Source organism: Alexandromys fortis, unplaced genomic scaffold, assembly GCF_014885135.2.
Source record: "Alexandromys fortis isolate MF-2015 unplaced genomic scaffold, M_Fortis_MF-2015_v1.1 scaffold_371, whole genome shotgun sequence".
Taxonomy (NCBI): Eukaryota; Metazoa; Chordata; class Mammalia; order Rodentia; family Cricetidae; genus Alexandromys; species Alexandromys fortis.
Genome location: NW_026068266.1, coordinates 202,201 through 219,388, shown reverse-complemented (window position 1 = coordinate 219,388; position 17,188 = coordinate 202,201). Strand labels below are relative to the sequence as shown.

Below are 17,188 nucleotides of genomic sequence, written 5' to 3'. Positions count from 1 at the left end.
TGCGTGCGCGCATGTGTGTATGTGTGTGTGTGTGTGTGTGTGTGTGTGTAGTGTGCACCTGAGGCCAATGCCCACAGAAGCAAGAAGAGGACATCAGATACCTTAGAGCTGAAGTTACCAAGAGCTGTGGGTGCTGGGAACCGAACATGGGTCCTCCGCTACAGCGGCATACGCTTCAGTCACTGAGCCATCTCTCCAGCCCCTGCCATGTATTCTGTTTATGAATGTAAGCTTCTATCCTGATTTTTAAAAAAAAGAAGAAAGAAAGCCACTTTAACTGATCATAAATTATAACAACATACATTATCTATGAACAGAAGAAACCAGGGGGAAATTTTATAAAGTGTATTATCAGTGATAGATAATTAAGTAATAGATAAGTAGAGAGATTGCTTGATTACATATAGATAATTGATATATTATAGATCTATGAATAGGTAAATAAATATAGATAGATATAAATATGTCTATACCTACTGTGTTTCTAGTAAGTTTTATTTTTATTTAGTAAATTGCTTGATGAAAAATGATGAGTCCAGATCAAACATCCTTAATCCCAAAATTCGAAAAAGATGATACAAGTCTGCTCAAAAGCTTCAGGGTTTGGAACATTCTGCATTGAGGATTTTCAGATAGGGACACTCGACTGCTAAAGGCTGTGTTAGTATCCCCAAATCCACGGACCTCTGAAATCTGCAGCCTTTTCTATAGGTGCAGTTCTCCTACCAATATGAGATTTTCATTTGTTTTTAAGGCAGTATCTTGCCTTGAACTCATCATCCTCCTGCCTCAGCCTTTAGAGCACTGAGATCACAGGTCTGTGTCAGCACACCCAGTATCACACATACATGTGTCAATACACAGGTATCAAACACACACATGTCAACAAGCTAAGTATTTATCCTACCCATCACTGTCTTTCCAAAGTCAAATAGTTGCTGTTTTTATTTTCCATTGCGGATATACTAACATGGAGTGGTAAAAGTCACAGACAGGCTTCAATCAGAAGAGTTTCCTTACTGTTAACGGGGTGGTCCGGTTCCCTTTCTTATGGCCATCTCTGCTAAGGAGCAGTAACCTCTAATGTTCTGTTGCTCCATGAGAAGGATCCTTCATCAGCCAGGACAATTTCTGTGCCCAGGAGGATGAAAAGGAAGTGTTTGTTTCATGCCCAATCTTAATGATGCTTTCATTTTGACCAAATCCATCATTGAAATCTTGCCCAAAATATCTCCTTCCAATACCAAAGATAATTTACCTTGTGATGTCTGTGGTGAGTCATATGATTTAACTGATGCTGGCTAGTAGCCATGATTGAAATATACTTTTGTAAAAAGGCACTTTTCTGACCGGTCTGTATTCGTATACATTGTATCACTTCAGTGTAGCAGCAGCCCAGGATTAGGAGTCTCATCATCCCTCCTTGTAGAGCAGGAAATTGAAATCGCACAGGTAGAAGGCAGGCCGGGCGTACAGGCACAGCTTCCTGGCTGCAGAGCCCTACAACAAGCTCTGTGACCTCCCTGACCCTTCCTTCTGCCCTTGCAGTCCACCTAGACCACCCTCTACCCTCTGCTCTCTGCCCTCTTCCCTCTGCCCTGTGGTGGTTAGGATTCTGTAAGCTGCCAACACCCTGAAAAGCAATAGATGAAGACACCCCAAAGTTGACTGCTGGCCTCCATGTACACACAAACAAGCGAGCACATGCATGCACAGACACACGCTCACACCCACACCCGACAAATGATACTCATGATTTTGAGGCTGCTGCTGGTGCCTGTCATAACTGTGCTTTCTGCTTCTGTGTCAGGTGTGTCAGGTCAGCGCGCAGCAGCCAGTCCAGGCGGAGCTCATGCTCCGGAACCAGCAGCTGCAGTCCCGACTGGCCACACTCAAGATCGAGAATGAGGAGGTGAGTTGCCCTGGGAGAAAGAGGTGAGGGTGCTCCCTGGGAGAAAGAGGAGAGGTGCTCCCTAGGAGAAAGAGGTGAAGGTGCTCCCTGGGAGAAAGAGGTGAGGGTGCTCCCTGGGAGGAGGTGAACATGCTCACTGTGAGAAAGAGGTGAGGGTGCTCCCTGGGAGGTTAGCATGATCCCTGGGAGGAAATAAGGTGCTCCCCGGAAGGAGGTGAGAAGCTCCCTGGGAGGAGATGAGGTGCTCCCTGGGAGGAGGTGAGCGTGCTCCCTGACCCACTGGGGTCTGAGCTAACACCTAAGCTGGAAGACATTCTCACATGGCCTCAGCATCACTGTCATTCTGAAGGTCTCCTCACTGTGCCCTTCACTATCAGGGTTCCCACAGACTCTTCACAGAGGATCAATGCAAGGGTTCTGATGCCTCTGTAAATAAACACTTTGCCAGAGTTGGCTTCACGCGGCTGTAAACTTAGTTTGTCTTCTTAAGCTATACTTCATCTTCAGAACAGCTCCCTGAATTATCTACCTCATTGCATATGTCCAAAAATACAGTCATGTGTAAAATGCAAGTTAATTCGATCTTATTTTCTAAAATTAGAAATCCCCCACCCCCTGCTTATGTCTTTCCACAGTTCCTCAATTTTTGGTACTAAATGTGGCATTGGTTGTAAAAAGTGCAAAAAAATCACTTCTGAAATAGTGGGATCGAAAATGATAATTTGCTGACATATTTAAAAGCATAGACTATAAAATGTGAATTGTCAGTGTATCGTGAGGCTGGAGCACAGTTGCACAATTCAGATGCTCGTTTTCCGTCAACTGTATCAGGCTCATGCTCTCCTTATGGAAAGACAGGAAGCACAGATGGTTTTTGTTATTCAAGACTCTCAACGGTGATTTATAGGAACCCAGAATTGGCCTCTGACATTACTGGGTTTGTGATATAGGGGTACTGGTTAGATTTAGGGCAGAGCTCCAGAGCTCCAGGGTCCTACTGCTGGTCATATCATCCCATGTCCTCACCCAGTGAGGGAAGATTAGCTCTTCGATGGCTGGGCTGAAGTCTGGAACAACCATTGCATCCAGGAAATGGAACTCTCTAATTGGCCAGACTTGATGCTGTCTTGTGATTGACAGCCCCAAAAGAAGTTACCCAGAAACGGATAACTTCTGGAGTGTAGAATGTGCTATAAAGAACAAACTCAGACCAACAAAGTCTATCACTGGAGCAGGGGTGTAGCTCCCTGGTGGAGTGTTGGCTTGCACATCACTCTCCAGTGCCAGACGGATGACGTGGGGTAACCCCAGCACTCAGGAGACAGAGGCAAGAGGATCAGAAGTTCAAAGTCTTCCTTGGGCTACATATTGAGTTTGAGGCCAGCCTGGGATTTGTTAGCCAAAAAAAGAAAAGAAAGAAAGGGAGAAACCCAGAGAATAAGGGGTGGGGCAGTTTGCTAAGTGGTGGTGGAGGACTTCTTGTGCTGCTATGGGAACCAGAGTTCAGATCCCAGCACCCACATGGGGGAGAAGGTCACAAGTGCCAGTAATGCCAGCTCCAGAGTCCGGCACCTTCTTCTGGCACCTACATGGGCACCTGCACACACCCTTGCACGTATACTCACCAAAATAAATAAATAAGCACACAAACAGATAAATGATATTTAAATAAATAGTTAAAATTGGAAAAATAAATAATAAAGCAGATTCTCACAATTCCCTTACGTATCCTGCTCTGCTTTCATCTCACTGGGATGCTTGTGGGCTGGAGAGATGACTGAGCTGTTAGGAGCTCTCATTGCTCTTCCAGGAAATCCCAGTTCATTCTGGTACCCATGCTGGGTGGATTATCACTGCCTGCAACTCCAGGGACCCAGTGGTCTGTTGTGGGTGCCCTGGACAGACAGACAGACAGACAGACAGACCCACACATACTTCAAAACAAAATTTAAAGAACAATGTGTCTCTACACGATTGCAAGTTGATCAAAACCTACTGTTGAGTATTTTGGTTTGGTTTGGTTTGGTTTTTTTGCTTCCATTCTTACTAGAGAAACCAAACCAGCCTTTACTCAAGATGCAACCTGAGTTATTTCTAGTAAAACAGTGGTTATCAATCAACAGGTGGGTCACGACACCCCTCCCCCCCATTCAACTGGCCCTTTCACGAGGGTCACTTATGACCATCTGAAAACACAGACATTTATGTTATGATTCATAACAGCAGAAAAATGACAGGTATGAAGTAGCAATGAAAATAATTTTATGGTTGGAGGTCACCACAACATGAGGAACTGTATTAAGGGTCACAGTGTTAGGAAGGCGAGAACCTCTGGTGTAGTCAGTTCACAAATGAGCCTTCATAAAGGACCCCATTATTGTCCTGGGAGGCTACAGCTTAGCTAGGAACTATGAGACACTCAGTAGCCTACTGCAAGGTGCTGGCTCTTAGTGGATACACTGTTTATATCTGGGAACTTTCAGTGATTTGTTTTATTTTGTCCTGTTCTGTGTTTTGTTTTGTTTTCATATCTTCCTGCTCTTTTACTTGGAAAATACTTCCTAAACCCCAGGAAAATTCTGTATTATACACAGGGTCGAAGCTGGCAGGCCACAGGCTTGTTATATTTGGCTTTGAAGTTTTCAGTTGTTTAAAAAAAAAATCAGGGCTGGAGAGATGGCTCAGAGGTTAAGAGCATTGCCTGTTCTTCCAAAGGTTCTGAGTTCAATTCCCAGCAACCACCTGGTGGCTCACAACCATCTGTAATGAGGTCTGGTACCCTCTGCTGGCCTGCAGGCATACACACAGACAGAATATTGTATACATAATAAATAAATATTAAAAAAAATCAGCCAGGCAGTGGTGGTGCATGCCTTTAATCCCAACTCTCCAGAGGCAGAGACAGGTGGATCTCTGAGTTCAAGGCCAGCCTGGTCTGTAGAGCAAGTTCCAGGATAGCCAAGGTTACAGAGAGAAGCCCTGTCTCAGAAAAGAAAAAAAAAATCAGAAAATCTGGCCAAAAGAGAGTGAGGCACCTCATCTCCACTTGCCCTCTCATTCAACCTCCAGTTCTGCGTCTGGCTGCTATATAGTTAGAGTTTGTGACCACATTAGGCGTGGGGAAGACACACGCAGCCTCACGTGCTAGAAAAGGCAGGTAGCTTCTTTTCACTGCCACCCTTTAAAGGCTTACTCTAGAGTCAAAGAACTGGAAAGCGAGGTGGCCAGCACAGCAGTCTCTGGTTTGCTGGGCACTGTGAGGAAGTGGGCGTCCCCATAAGGAATGACTGGACTGAGTTCTTGGTTTCGATTTCCAGTGGTACGAGGGAGGAGAGGATTTCTTCAGTAGATACAGAGGCCTGACATTATAAAGCAGTTTGGTTCTCCCTCAGGGTAAGTTGGTGATGGAGCTGATATCATAGAAAACACATCAAGGAGTTGTGTTCTTTGCCCCATTCATTCCCTGAATGTTGTGGAGCAGGTGTGACATTCCAGGTGTTTTTCCTGATGTGAGGGGTGGAGATGATTCCATCCTGGTCAGCCTTGATTTCCGGGAGAGGCAAAGAGAGGAAGTGGTTTTTGTGGGAACAACCTCGCTGATTTGGAGATCCCTTGTGGCTCCCGTCTTTACCCTAAATAAGGAATTCGCCCCTGTCTTCCTCTAAGAGAAGGGATGTAAAACCGGCAAGCAGATATCCAAACCAAAACCTACAGGGAACAGAACATACAGTGATTCGCTTGTCTGTGCAGATGCTAAGCCCAGACCTTGTTGGGAAACTTTAGCTAACCACATAGAGTTGTGAATTCCTGTGCCAAGATCACTCCTGAAGAACTTTGATTGTGGAGACTGCGCAGTTAAATAGTGTGGACCTTTGCCACATGAGGTAACCCCCTAGGAAGGGAATTTTTAGACTAACCTGTGGGGACCCTTTATGGCCCAGGGACAAATTGTCTTTGCTCTACACCACTTCATTTTAAAGACTCAGTTGCTCTCATTAAAAACTGGAAGTTGTGTTGGGCGTGATGACAGCACACCTGTGATCCAGCGCTTGGGAGGCTGAGGCAGGAGATTGACTGTGAATGCAAGACCAGCCTGGAATACAGATAAGATGCAGTCAGGAAAATATAAAACAAAGACAGGGAGTTTTGCATAGAGTCATCAGTATCCTAAAACCTTGGAAGACCTGGCACATCATTGGGGCCACATTGGGGCCACATTACCACGGGGCAACCACGGGAGGGGCCTTCATGTGCCCTCACCTCAGTCTCGGCACTTCCTGGTTTCTGAGTTCTCATTCTGCCCTCTCTCCTCATTTCCACTGTTATTTTTTATTTTTACAATGTCCACCCTAATAGAAGCAAGCAAGAAGCAAGAGATGTTTGTAAAAAACAGGAAAGGCTCGGAAAGGGATGAGTTACATCGTATCAGACAGACATGCAGAGGGGCTTGTGCCATTGTCATTTCGCGGCTTAACTGTTTACTTCTTATGTTTTCAGTCCCTTGGCCACATCCCCTGGAATTCTCACTGGAGACCAGTGGTTCTCAAACTTCCTAATGCCACAACCCTTTAATACAGTTCATGGCGTGGTGACCCCCAACTATAAAATTATTTCATTGCTACTTTATAACTGTAGTGTTACTACTGTTATGAATCATAATTTAAATATCTGAAATGCAGGATATCTGATATTCACAGAATGAGAGCCGTGTAGTATAAACATTTCAAAACCCTTCCCCACCTACACCAACCTGTGACGTCATTTCCTTCATTTTCATCTTAAGAATATTTGCCTGTGGTCATTTTCAAAGCTAGCCGCTGCTATAATTCCTCCTGGAGTATAACCCCCATTCCTCGCTTAGCATCCCTCATCCTGTGCAAGTATAATCCCCCAATGCTTACTTAGCATCCCTCATACTGTGCGCTCCTGAAAAAAGAGGGCATTTAAGGGGTTGGGAGATGGCTCCAGGGGTAAACATTTGCTATCCAAGGGCAAGGACCAGGTTTCGGGTCCCCACAACCCACAAAAGACTAGACACAGTAGCACAGCGTTCCTACTCAAAGCAGGACATGGGAAGAGGATAATCTCTGGAAACTCATGGGCCAACTAGTTGGGCATATGCCGTAGTGACCAGGACATCTCAAACAAGGTAGAAAGTGGAGATGGGCACCCAAAGTAGTCATCTGACCTCTACACATGTGTCATGGCGCACGCGCATCTTCACTCACAGATATGAACGCACACACATACACACACACAAACTTTTTAGTGGTGGGAAATGAGAGCTTCTTAGAAGTAGAATGGCGCTGCCTCTCATTGTGCTGGCTTTAAGAACGCTGTCGTTTTCACACCTTTGTCCCAGGGTTTGGTATGGAAAATGGAGCCTTCACTTTTGTGCCGTCAGGACATTGTTCTAGTAGAACAAAGCAGCCAGACTGTCTGAGATGCTGCGAGTGTGTCTGCCCACCTGAGGGGAAGAGGAGCAGCGGCCTGGGTGTTAGCTGTGCTAAGATCCCCGCGTGGAGCAGCAGCCTGGGTGTCAGCTGTACTAAGATCCCCGCATGGAGCAGCAGTCTGGGTGTTAGCTGTACTAAGATCCCTGCGTGGAGCAGTGGCCTGGGTGTTAGCTGCGTTAAGAGCCCCGCGTGGAGCAGCGGCCTGGGTGTTAGCTGCGCTAAGATCCCGCGTGGAATTCCATGGCGCTGCTTCAAATCTCCGACCAGCAGCTTGCTAAGGAGAATTTCATGAACTTACAAAGACATTTGCCTTAGACAAGGTATGTTCAGCCATAACAAGCAAGATTTTAGGCAAGCTGAAACAACTTCCATGACACGTAGAGTTAAAATATTTCCATTGTAAATCCTTCCTTCATGGTAAGCTCTCTCTCTCTCTCTCACACACACACACACAACACACACCAAAAAAGTGGGGTTTTTTCCATTCACATTATCAATGACTGCAAACAAAACCCCAAGTTATATAAACCCATGACTGAACCCTCCATGGGAATCTTCAGTTCCTTTTCAAACTTGATCTAAGAGTTGGAGCAGGTAACCTACCTAGTTCTAATCTTTGTTTCAGATCTCTGTCTTCTCTGTGGCTTTTGTCACCAGCCTGCAGCATCTGCAGCTGGCCTGCAGCTTTCCAGTGCGGAGCTGACAGTGACAGCCTTGGTGAATGACAGCTGCCATCTGTCCCTTAAGTGACGGTGTCTTGCAGACAAAATTGAGAACAGTCTACTGTCTTCCGCTGCAAACACACATACACTGTGTTTGTTTCAAACAAGCTTTAGCTCTTAGAAGGGAGGACACTGATCCACAAGAACCCACGGGGGAGATGAGGAGAGTTTCTGGAAGATGAATACAGGTACACAGCCCTGGCGGGTGGCAGAGCTCAGAAGGGCTGGGCGGAGCAGGCTGCTGCTCTGTGCAGAGAGCACTTCAGCATCCCTGAGGAGGGAAGTGGCTTCAACCTCACCTCCACCAACAGACTTTCTCTGAGTCTTCTGAGGTCCACTGCACAAATCATGAGTGACATTAAGAGGAATAAATCATTCCTGCCTTCATGTTGCCCCAAATAGGCAGAGACATAGACCTCTAAATGCTGTCCCAGATGCTTATGAGCAAGGGACTTGAAGTCATCCTCTCAGCCACAGTGAGAGTCAGTTCTGTCCATCAGGACGATTGAATCAGAATCAGGAACACAGGTTTCCCGAGACAGTTGGAGGCAGGAACTGTGTTCTGAGAGCCCCTGGGCAACAATGCTGTTGCCATCCTTGGGCTAAGCTCTGTCACTGCTGAGACTGAATTTTTATGTTCTTTAAAGATTTGTTTATCACATACACAGTATTATGCCTGCATGCCAGAAGAGGGCACCACTAGACGTGGTTGTGAGCCACCATGTAGGTGCTGGGAATTGAACTCAGGATCTCTGAAAGAACAAGCAGCACTCTTGACCCCTGAGCCATCTCTGCAGCCCCAAGAATAAATAAAAAAAAAATATCAAGTGACCCCAGTGTTTATAAATACAACCTCAGATGCTGGCCAATAGAGGATCAATGGGGCCTTGTCTGGTGGTTCTGGAGCAACCACCACCCCTCAACTAAGACCAGGTAGAGCAACAAAGGCAAGATGCTTTTCGGCTCTGTAATACCTTATCCAGCTCAGACAGTCACGGGGATCGGTTCCACTGTTAAGAGAGGAGGAGAGAGGGGAGGCCAGGGCAGGAGCTGGAGACTAGCAAAGGGCCTTCCAGGTTCTCTCCAAAGACTGTCCTAAGGACTGAACAACCAAGAGCCAATATGTGTAAATCTCACAGGAAGGACTTTTGATGGCTCAGAGTAACAGTGCCCCTGTGCGGGGATGCAGACCTGAGTCCAAATCCCCAGCGCCCACATCGTGAAATCAGAGCATGGTAACACAGGTGTGTAACTCCAGCACAGGCGGGTGGAGACAACCGTCTGGCCAGCCTCGCCAACAGAGTGAGCTTCCGGTTCAGCAAGGACCCCATCTCAAGGCAGAAAGGAAGACAGCAGCAATACAGAAGGACAGCCAGCATCCTCTTCTGGCCTCCCATACATTGACTTATGGACATGACATAAACACCCTAAGCGTGCAATGCACACATGCATACACATGCACACATACAAACACACTAATAGTGATGATGATGATCATATTTCTAATCCCGCAGGAGTTACCTCTCCCCCATCACCCATTTTTATCCACAGCCTTGACGGCAAAAATGTGTTTTTTCATGTGTCCTTCTTCAATTATTTGGCATTCGCTTCTACCGAACGCACCCGTGTTTCCCTGCAGCCAGTGGGGAGTCGGTGTGAGCACCGTTAGCCGTGGTGTCTTCTTTTTGGTGAATCCCCTCTGCCACCCATTATCATGCGTGTATGTCAGAGTTGCGGTCATTTGGAGCACCCCACGGGATGAGACACAGGTCCCAGTCTTATTTCTCCCGGCAACTCCAGATTGAACTGTGACGCGCCGTTTCTGAGGAGGAAGGTTCTCACTCAGAGGAAAACAACAGTTGATTTGGTTCTTGGTGCGTACGATCCGTGTGGGTGCATTTGCTAAACACTGCTACCCCTGGGTATCTTAACCACCGGAACATGCTTCTAGTGAGATGTTGTTTTATAGCTGGCTATCTTTACTGTCTCAGTGAGCGTACTTTAATTAACAAAATTCCAACCCACTGACAGGTCATCTAGGGCAAACTACAGGCATGGATTTTAATTTTCACTCGTGGTGATTTTTGTTTGTTTAGTTTGGGGTCAGGCCTTCTTGGGAGTTTGGGGGAGTTTCCTGTCTTCTTGTTTTCGGCAGTCGGCACTGGGAACTTGCGATTTAAGTAGAAACTATCAACACTCCCAATCTAACTCACTTTCTCCTTTCAGGTCTTAGCATTTTTCTGTAACTTTGGAAGTTGTGCTTCACCTTACACTGCTATTTCTGGTCATTTTTATTTTACACTTAAGAAATTTCCTTTAAAAAAAATAAACCCTCCACTTCTATCACTTGAATGTCCCTCAAATGTGCCTAGAGGTTTCACTTCAGGTGTTTCTCCCCAGCTCTGCGATCATGACCTCTGCCCCAAGTTAAATCTCCTGGCTTATTTCTTCCTTTCTGTCTTTCCCTTTTATTGCTCATTGGCCCCAGTATATTTTAAAAGCAGGAAACTGAGCCGACACACCAGTTCTTCCAGCTCCTCCCGGTTGCGGTTGCGGTGACCGCAGTTGCGGTGCCCCCCCCCCTTGCCCATCCCTTGGCTGCGCTGTGCCAGGGACTTGATTAGCATGTTGCTCTGAAAGCTATATTTTCTCCCACTCATGAAGCTGCTTGCTGTGGCTCCGAGAGACCAAGCTTGCTCCCTTCCATCTTCTATCTTGAGTCCTTTTTGACTGGTGCCTACTTCTTGACCCCCACACGACTCCCACAGTGCCTTGCCTGAGAGAACAGCGCAGAGTTTCACATATCTTGGTAAAATAGCAGGAGTTTCCATGAGTAAAGAGGGGTACCACTTATCTAATAGTGTTTCAGTCAACTAACAGACTTTCCATTTCCTAATGTGAATATAAACTCGGGGAGCTATCAAAATATATCTGCCTTCAGTAACCATCACTTTACTTATGCATAGATACATGAAATCATATTTAAAAGTATGCTTTAATTTAGAAATATGGTGTATGCGCCTCGTGCCCATTTCAGAAATGTCTCCACAGGTAACAGGAACACATTGGCCTGACCTAAGGCAGTGAGTCTCCTAACCTTCATGGGCAGAGGCGGACAGTCCTGGCCTGTGAAGCTGCTGCCCATAGTAATGGGCACTTACAGCAATGTCCAAATGTGCTTTTTCACAGAGAAAGCTGCTCTCCACATAATGCGTACTCCAGGAAATCTAAAAACAAAATCTATTACATTCTCTGCAAATTTTTATTTTTATTTTGAGACAAGTTCTGTCCTAGAACTCGCTCGGTAGACCAGGCTGGCCTCGAACTCATGGAGATCCCCCTGCCTCTGCCTACTGAGTGCTGGGATGAAAGTTGTGAGCCACCAGGCATTCTCTGCATCTTTTTAAGAAGTTCCATAGCATGATCATTTTTCAGTATCCAGACTAGTACTGATGGATTGCTCTGATTTTCTAGCCACGCAATATGTTTCTTCCTGCTCTCTCTCTCTCTCTCTCTCTCTCTCTCTCTCTCTCTGTGTGTGTGTGTGTGCGTGCGCGTGCGTGCGCGTGTCATGGCACACTTGTGGAGGTCAGAGGATAGCTAACAATAGTCAATTGTCTCCTCCAGCCAGGTAGGTTCCGAGGATCCAATTCATGCCATTAGGCATGACAGCAAGCACCTTGACCCACTGAGTCTCAACGGCCTTGGGTTTTATTGTTGTTTTATGTAATTAAAAAGATTTCCACTTCTTAGAATGATGGTGTGGATCACTCAGCCAATTCTTGCATTCATGTTTTATTGTCCAGGACAAAGTACATGCCAAAGCATGAAGCCCATGACACAAGAACCAGAGCCTCCCAAAAGGAAGTGTGTCCAATATTTTGAGCTGTAATAAAATCTACAAATTCTAAGCTACAGATGTCCTGTAAGCTTGGAAAAACAAACTTTGTTTTTGGAGGCTGATGAGATTAGTTTAGACCTCAATTCTAGATATCTGTGTAGAGATGTCTAGCAAGGGCCAACAAGGTGACTCAGTCAGTAGGGGCACTTGCCACCAAGCCTAAAGACCTAGGTTTGATCTTTGGAACCTACACAGTGGAAAAAAAGATCTGACTACCAAAGGTTTTCCCCTGACATTCATATGCACCCTATGGCATGGGTGTTCCCATACATTTACACACAATAAATAAAATAAATGTAAGGGACATTAAAATTTTTTACATGTGTAAGAAAGATAATTAAGTACAAGAAGTGTACCTAATTTGGAAAAGCCACTGGTGATAGCCAGAAGAAATTGTAAATCCCAAAGACAGACCACAGAAGCTACCAGCAGTGAAATTATCAGAAACATGCTACAGAAGAACTTCTTCCTGGACTCAAGGAGATGAAAACCAGCTTAGATTTCAGCAGAGAAAACAAGCAGCGAGATAAGAGATCGGGAAATAACCTTGTAGCCATTGAAGAGCTAAGAATGACAGGCAAGCCACTTCAAAGTGGTGGGTTGTTAGTAGATTAGACACAGCCGAAGAGTGAATTGCCAAAAAGGACATCTCAGAGGGGAAATCATCATCCTACCAGTAAAATCAAAAGAATAGAAAATACAGAAGAAAAGAAAAGGATTACGAGGCAAAGAGAACACAGTATGCTGTTGTAACTGGCCTCTTAGAAACAGAGGGAGTAGCTTAAAAGACAAGGAGAAAAGCCAGAAGTTAAACAGATCACTCAGTTAGGATCTGTCTTTAAAATCTGTGTGTATGTGGGACTAAGTCTGACAACCTGAGCTCCTCCCTGGGACAAACATGGAAGGAGAGGACAAAGTCTCAAGTTGTCAGCTGTCCTCACAATCCCACTGTAAAACATGTGCATTCACACACACACACACACAAATGAAAGAGATAGAAATGTATGTATGAGTACCTAGACATGGTGAAAGTATAGAAGCCAAAGATAGATAGGAGGCTTTAAAGGAAGATGGAGGGGAGAAAGATTTCATTCAAAGCAATGACAGGCTAAAGGTAAAAGTTTTACTCAGCAAGAACATGGAAGCCACAAAAAGTACAATGGCACGTTTCATACTGAAGAATAACTGTCTAACAGTTCTTCATACTTGAAGAGAGATAAAAGACTTTCAATTTCAAGTAGATAAAACAGACTTAACTAAAAAGAATTCCCAGTGGTTACTTTTAAAATATAAGCAATGGAGATCAAAGAACCTATTAAATAAATGGATAAATCAAGATTAATATTGGATAAATAAAAGTAATAATGTCTCAGTTAAGTGTGTAGAACTATATATCTAATTTCCTATGACAATGTATTATAAAATAGTATCTGAATTAGAAAAGGCCAATAGAGCTAAACTCTAGACTCTATATTAGATGACAAAAAGAAAACCTGTTAATTCACGATAGATTTTATGAGCACAGATGAAGCCATCTTTGATAAATAAAAAGCAAATATTAAGGTGAGGCTAGGAGATAAATTTCAAAGCACTAGGAAGTAGGATTAAGCAAATATTAAGGTGAGGCTAGGAGATAAATTTCAAAGCACTAGGAAGTAGGATTAAGTAACGTTGTGACCGTGGGATGAAGAAATGTTTCATAAGTAGGGCACAGCAAGCTCTAGTCCTAAAGGAAAGAACTGAAAAAATAATTGTATCAAAAGTGGAATCCAGGGTCAGGAGGACGACATAGCAGCTAAAGGCATGTACCACAGAAGCCTGGGGACCTGAGCTCAAGCCTGGGAACCCTGTAAAAGTGACGACTCCACAGAGTTGTCCTCTGACCTCCAGTCAAGTGCCGCGGCATGTGCACACACATGTCCAACACACGCGCATACACGTACACACAAATGTACACAGATATGTGCACGTACACACACGCACACACAGTACACACACACATGTACACACACGTACACACACACAAACACTCACTAAAAAATTTATAAAAATAAAAGTAGAAGCTGTATTCATGTAGACAGTAATGGAGCTGAAGCCAAGAGTGGGAAAATAATTAGTAACATGAATGAATAACAAGACTCAGAGCCCAGTAGAGTATTGACTGACAGGTCTCAACGAAGTGTTCACAGGAGAGATTCCGGGTACCTGTCACATAGGCTAATACGCTCAAGCTCATACAACAGGGAGATACTTATGGGTACGGCCGAAGACCACTGCACACCAGCACAGTGCCCCAGATGAAAGGCCTGACAGTGCCAACTGTTGACGAGGATGCGGAGTGATGGGAATTGTCCACCAGGCTGGTGGGAATATACATGGCATTATTTTAGAGAACAGTCTGCCATTTTCCATATACAGCAATTCTGTCCATGTATGCATATCCCATCAAAATTATTTTCATGAATTGTAGTTAATTCATAAAAGACCCAAACTAAAAGTTAATCATCAATCAATCACAGGGGCTGGCAATAAATGTCAAGTAGTGAAATACTTGAGAATTTGTCATGAGAAATGAATCTTGTTGTCACTGAGCGAAAGAAATCAGATTTAAAGACATAAGCTGTACTGTTCTGTTTGTATAAAACACCACGAAAATATTAGAATTCAGGGGAGGGTTTGGTGTGTGGCTTTGAGGAAGGATGTTTGCTCATAGCACATATAAGCTTCTGGCTTTGGTTCCAAACTTAAAAAAAAAAAAAAAAAAAGACAGGAATCAAGGCAGGAGGGAGGTTAGTAGATCGAGAGGAAGAAAGGTGTGAGGGTTTTATTTGAAGGACAGTGAGGGCGTCCATAAAGTACACTTCGGGTCTGAGCAGTGTTTGCACAGGTGTGTCCACTTGGAGATTATTTCTCGGGCTGTATACTTATGGTCTGTGCATTCTTTCTGTTTGCGGGTTTACTTTAATTAAAAGGTAATAGTAAACAGAAATGAAATCGGGAGTCTCCAGAAGTCTGTGAGATTTATAAGGGCACAGACTGGTGGCCTGAGGTCCAACTGGCCTGCCTCTCTTCCTCCACCCACCACTCTGAAGTAATCTCTCCTCAGGGACTGACTTTGGCTGAGAAACCTGAGGCTCCCAGAGCAATATGCTAATGAGAGAAATGTTTTTCTGTGCCCAGGTCAAGAAAACGACCGAAGCCACCCTCCAGACTATCCAAGATATGGTCACTATCGAAGACTACGATGTGTCCGAGTGCTTCCAGCACAGCCGGTCCACAGAGTCCGTCAAGTCCACCGTGTCTGAAACCTACCTGAGTAAACCCAGCATCGCCAAGAGACGTGCTAACCAGCAAGAAACGGAGCATTTCTACTTCATGGTGCGCCCACTCCCCAGCCTCTCCCGACGGAGCCCAGGGCCTCGCTTGCCTTGGGCACCTCTGCCATGACGCCACAGTCTCCTGGAGGCCTTGATTTAAAAATATGTTCACCTGCACACCCTCACAGTTCCAGACTGAGCCGGTCCGGGTGGGCATTAGGAGATGGGATTTCTTTGAAACAGACTGGAAGGAGGTTGGGTGTTGAGCAGATGTGAGGATGTCTTACTCAGTTATTCCTCCATCTTGGTTTTTTGAGACAGGTTTCTTTCTGAACCAGTAGTCAATGTGGTCAATCAAGCCCCTGGGATCTTCCTGTCTCCACCCCTCACCCTAGTGCCAAGGTTACTGATACGTGCCCAGTACTGGAGACCGGAACTCAGCTCCTCCTGCCCCTTTTTCCCCGTCCAGGCTCCCTCCCCCATTCATGTGGGTACAGGTCATTGGGGAGTTTGCTAAAATATAGCCCATTTCAACAGATCTGGGGAGGAAGAGCCCAGCGCTTGTATCTCCCATTGGCTCCCAGGAGATGGCTGACTCCGCTAGACTAGAGACCACACTGGGAGTAGCAGAACTCTAGGACACAAAGCAGCTACACTTTAGCACCCCTCTTGGAAGGCCCTAGACGCTGAATGGGTTTAAGTTCTTACCTATCCTTTTGCAGAAACTCCGAGAGTTCTTGGAAGGCAGTAATCTCATCACAAAGCTTCAGGCTAAGCATGACTTGCTGCAGAGGACTCTTGGAGAAGGTCGGTCACTGGGAGCAAACGGGAAAATGATTTGGCCTGTGTGTTGTGTGATGAGTGTTCCTTGAAGAGTGTGAAGTGTATGTGTATGTGTGCGTGTGTGCGTGCGCACACACACATGCCTTCAACTTATGTACATTTAGATTCAGTTGGCCTGTCTCACTGAGAATTGTGTTCTTCTCTGAAGCCATTTTAAGCTTAGAGGTAAATCCAAGCAAGACTATCTCTGGTGTGGAGGTTCCTTTAGGGAGGGACCCACACCCACTGACCCCAGTCTCTGCTTGCTCTACTTGGGGTGGGGAGGTCTCTGCCCTCCAGGCTCACCCCTGTCCATTTGCATGGGCTAATAACTGCCCCATCTGTTGCCTTTTGGGATTGTAGAAACCAGTTTGTCCAGTCTGGGCGATTTTCTTTTTCTTCCCGTAGGCATTGTTGGTAGTTGAGAAATGATCTAATGGTATATGTACATTCCTGTGTGTGGTCACAACACAATAGCATTGGTTCTAACAAAGCATTCTCAGAACTAGGCATTGTTCTGAATTATAGTCTTAACTGGGTACTGTGAGCTTCCTCATCTCTACAAATGAGGAAACTGGGGTAGGGTGTACTACAAGCAAAGCGGACTATATAAACACCATTGCTTCCCTTTTTTGTCTTCATAAAATGTAGAAAGGAAAAACAAACCTATTCAGGCAAAGCCCTACCTTAGTTAAGTGTCTGGGGTCTAAAGCTTCAGTTCTTTTTATTCACACTAGATCCTGGTGGGTATTGGGAAAAGGACAAGAGAAACTACAGGGTGGGGTGAGAGGATGGGGTGTGGGAATGGCTGAATTCAACAGAGACTCCTAGGCCTAGAAAGGCCAGTCAGCCTTTATGAGCACTTGCTGGGCTCTGTTGTGGGTTTCCAGCACCCACGTGGTGGCTTGCTCCAGTTCCTGGGGATCTGGTGCCCTCTTCTGGCCTCTTCAAGCAACACACACATACACATATACACACATACACACACACACACACACACATGCACAGTGCATTCACATACATACAGTCTTAGACATAAAAATCAATAAATCTTTAAA

The 17,188-nt window shown here is 45.2% G+C and overlaps 1 protein-coding gene and 1 long non-coding RNA gene across 3 annotated transcripts in view; one reads left to right on the top strand and one right to left on the bottom strand.

Moving 5' to 3' along the window:
* The window catches only part of Srgap1 (SLIT-ROBO Rho GTPase activating protein 1), a 294,864-nt gene that overhangs the window by 220,672 nt on the left and 57,004 nt on the right, over window positions 1-17,188 (top strand). For both annotated transcript variants that reach the window (XM_050131872.1, XM_050131871.1), the window contains exons 8-10: window positions 1,811-1,912; window positions 15,172-15,369; window positions 16,031-16,115. In XM_050131872.1, coding sequence (XP_049987829.1) covers window positions 1,811-1,912; window positions 15,172-15,369; window positions 16,031-16,115 — 385 coding nt within the window. The remainder of the gene's footprint in view (window positions 1-1,810; window positions 1,913-15,171; window positions 15,370-16,030; window positions 16,116-17,188) is intronic.
* On the bottom strand, window positions 4,387-16,144 carry LOC126494504 (uncharacterized). The gene is made up of 3 exons (XR_007590014.1): window positions 16,017-16,144; window positions 5,830-6,005; window positions 4,387-5,620 (listed from the first exon to the last, which is right to left on the bottom strand). It is a non-coding gene; the product is annotated as an uncharacterized lncRNA (long non-coding RNA).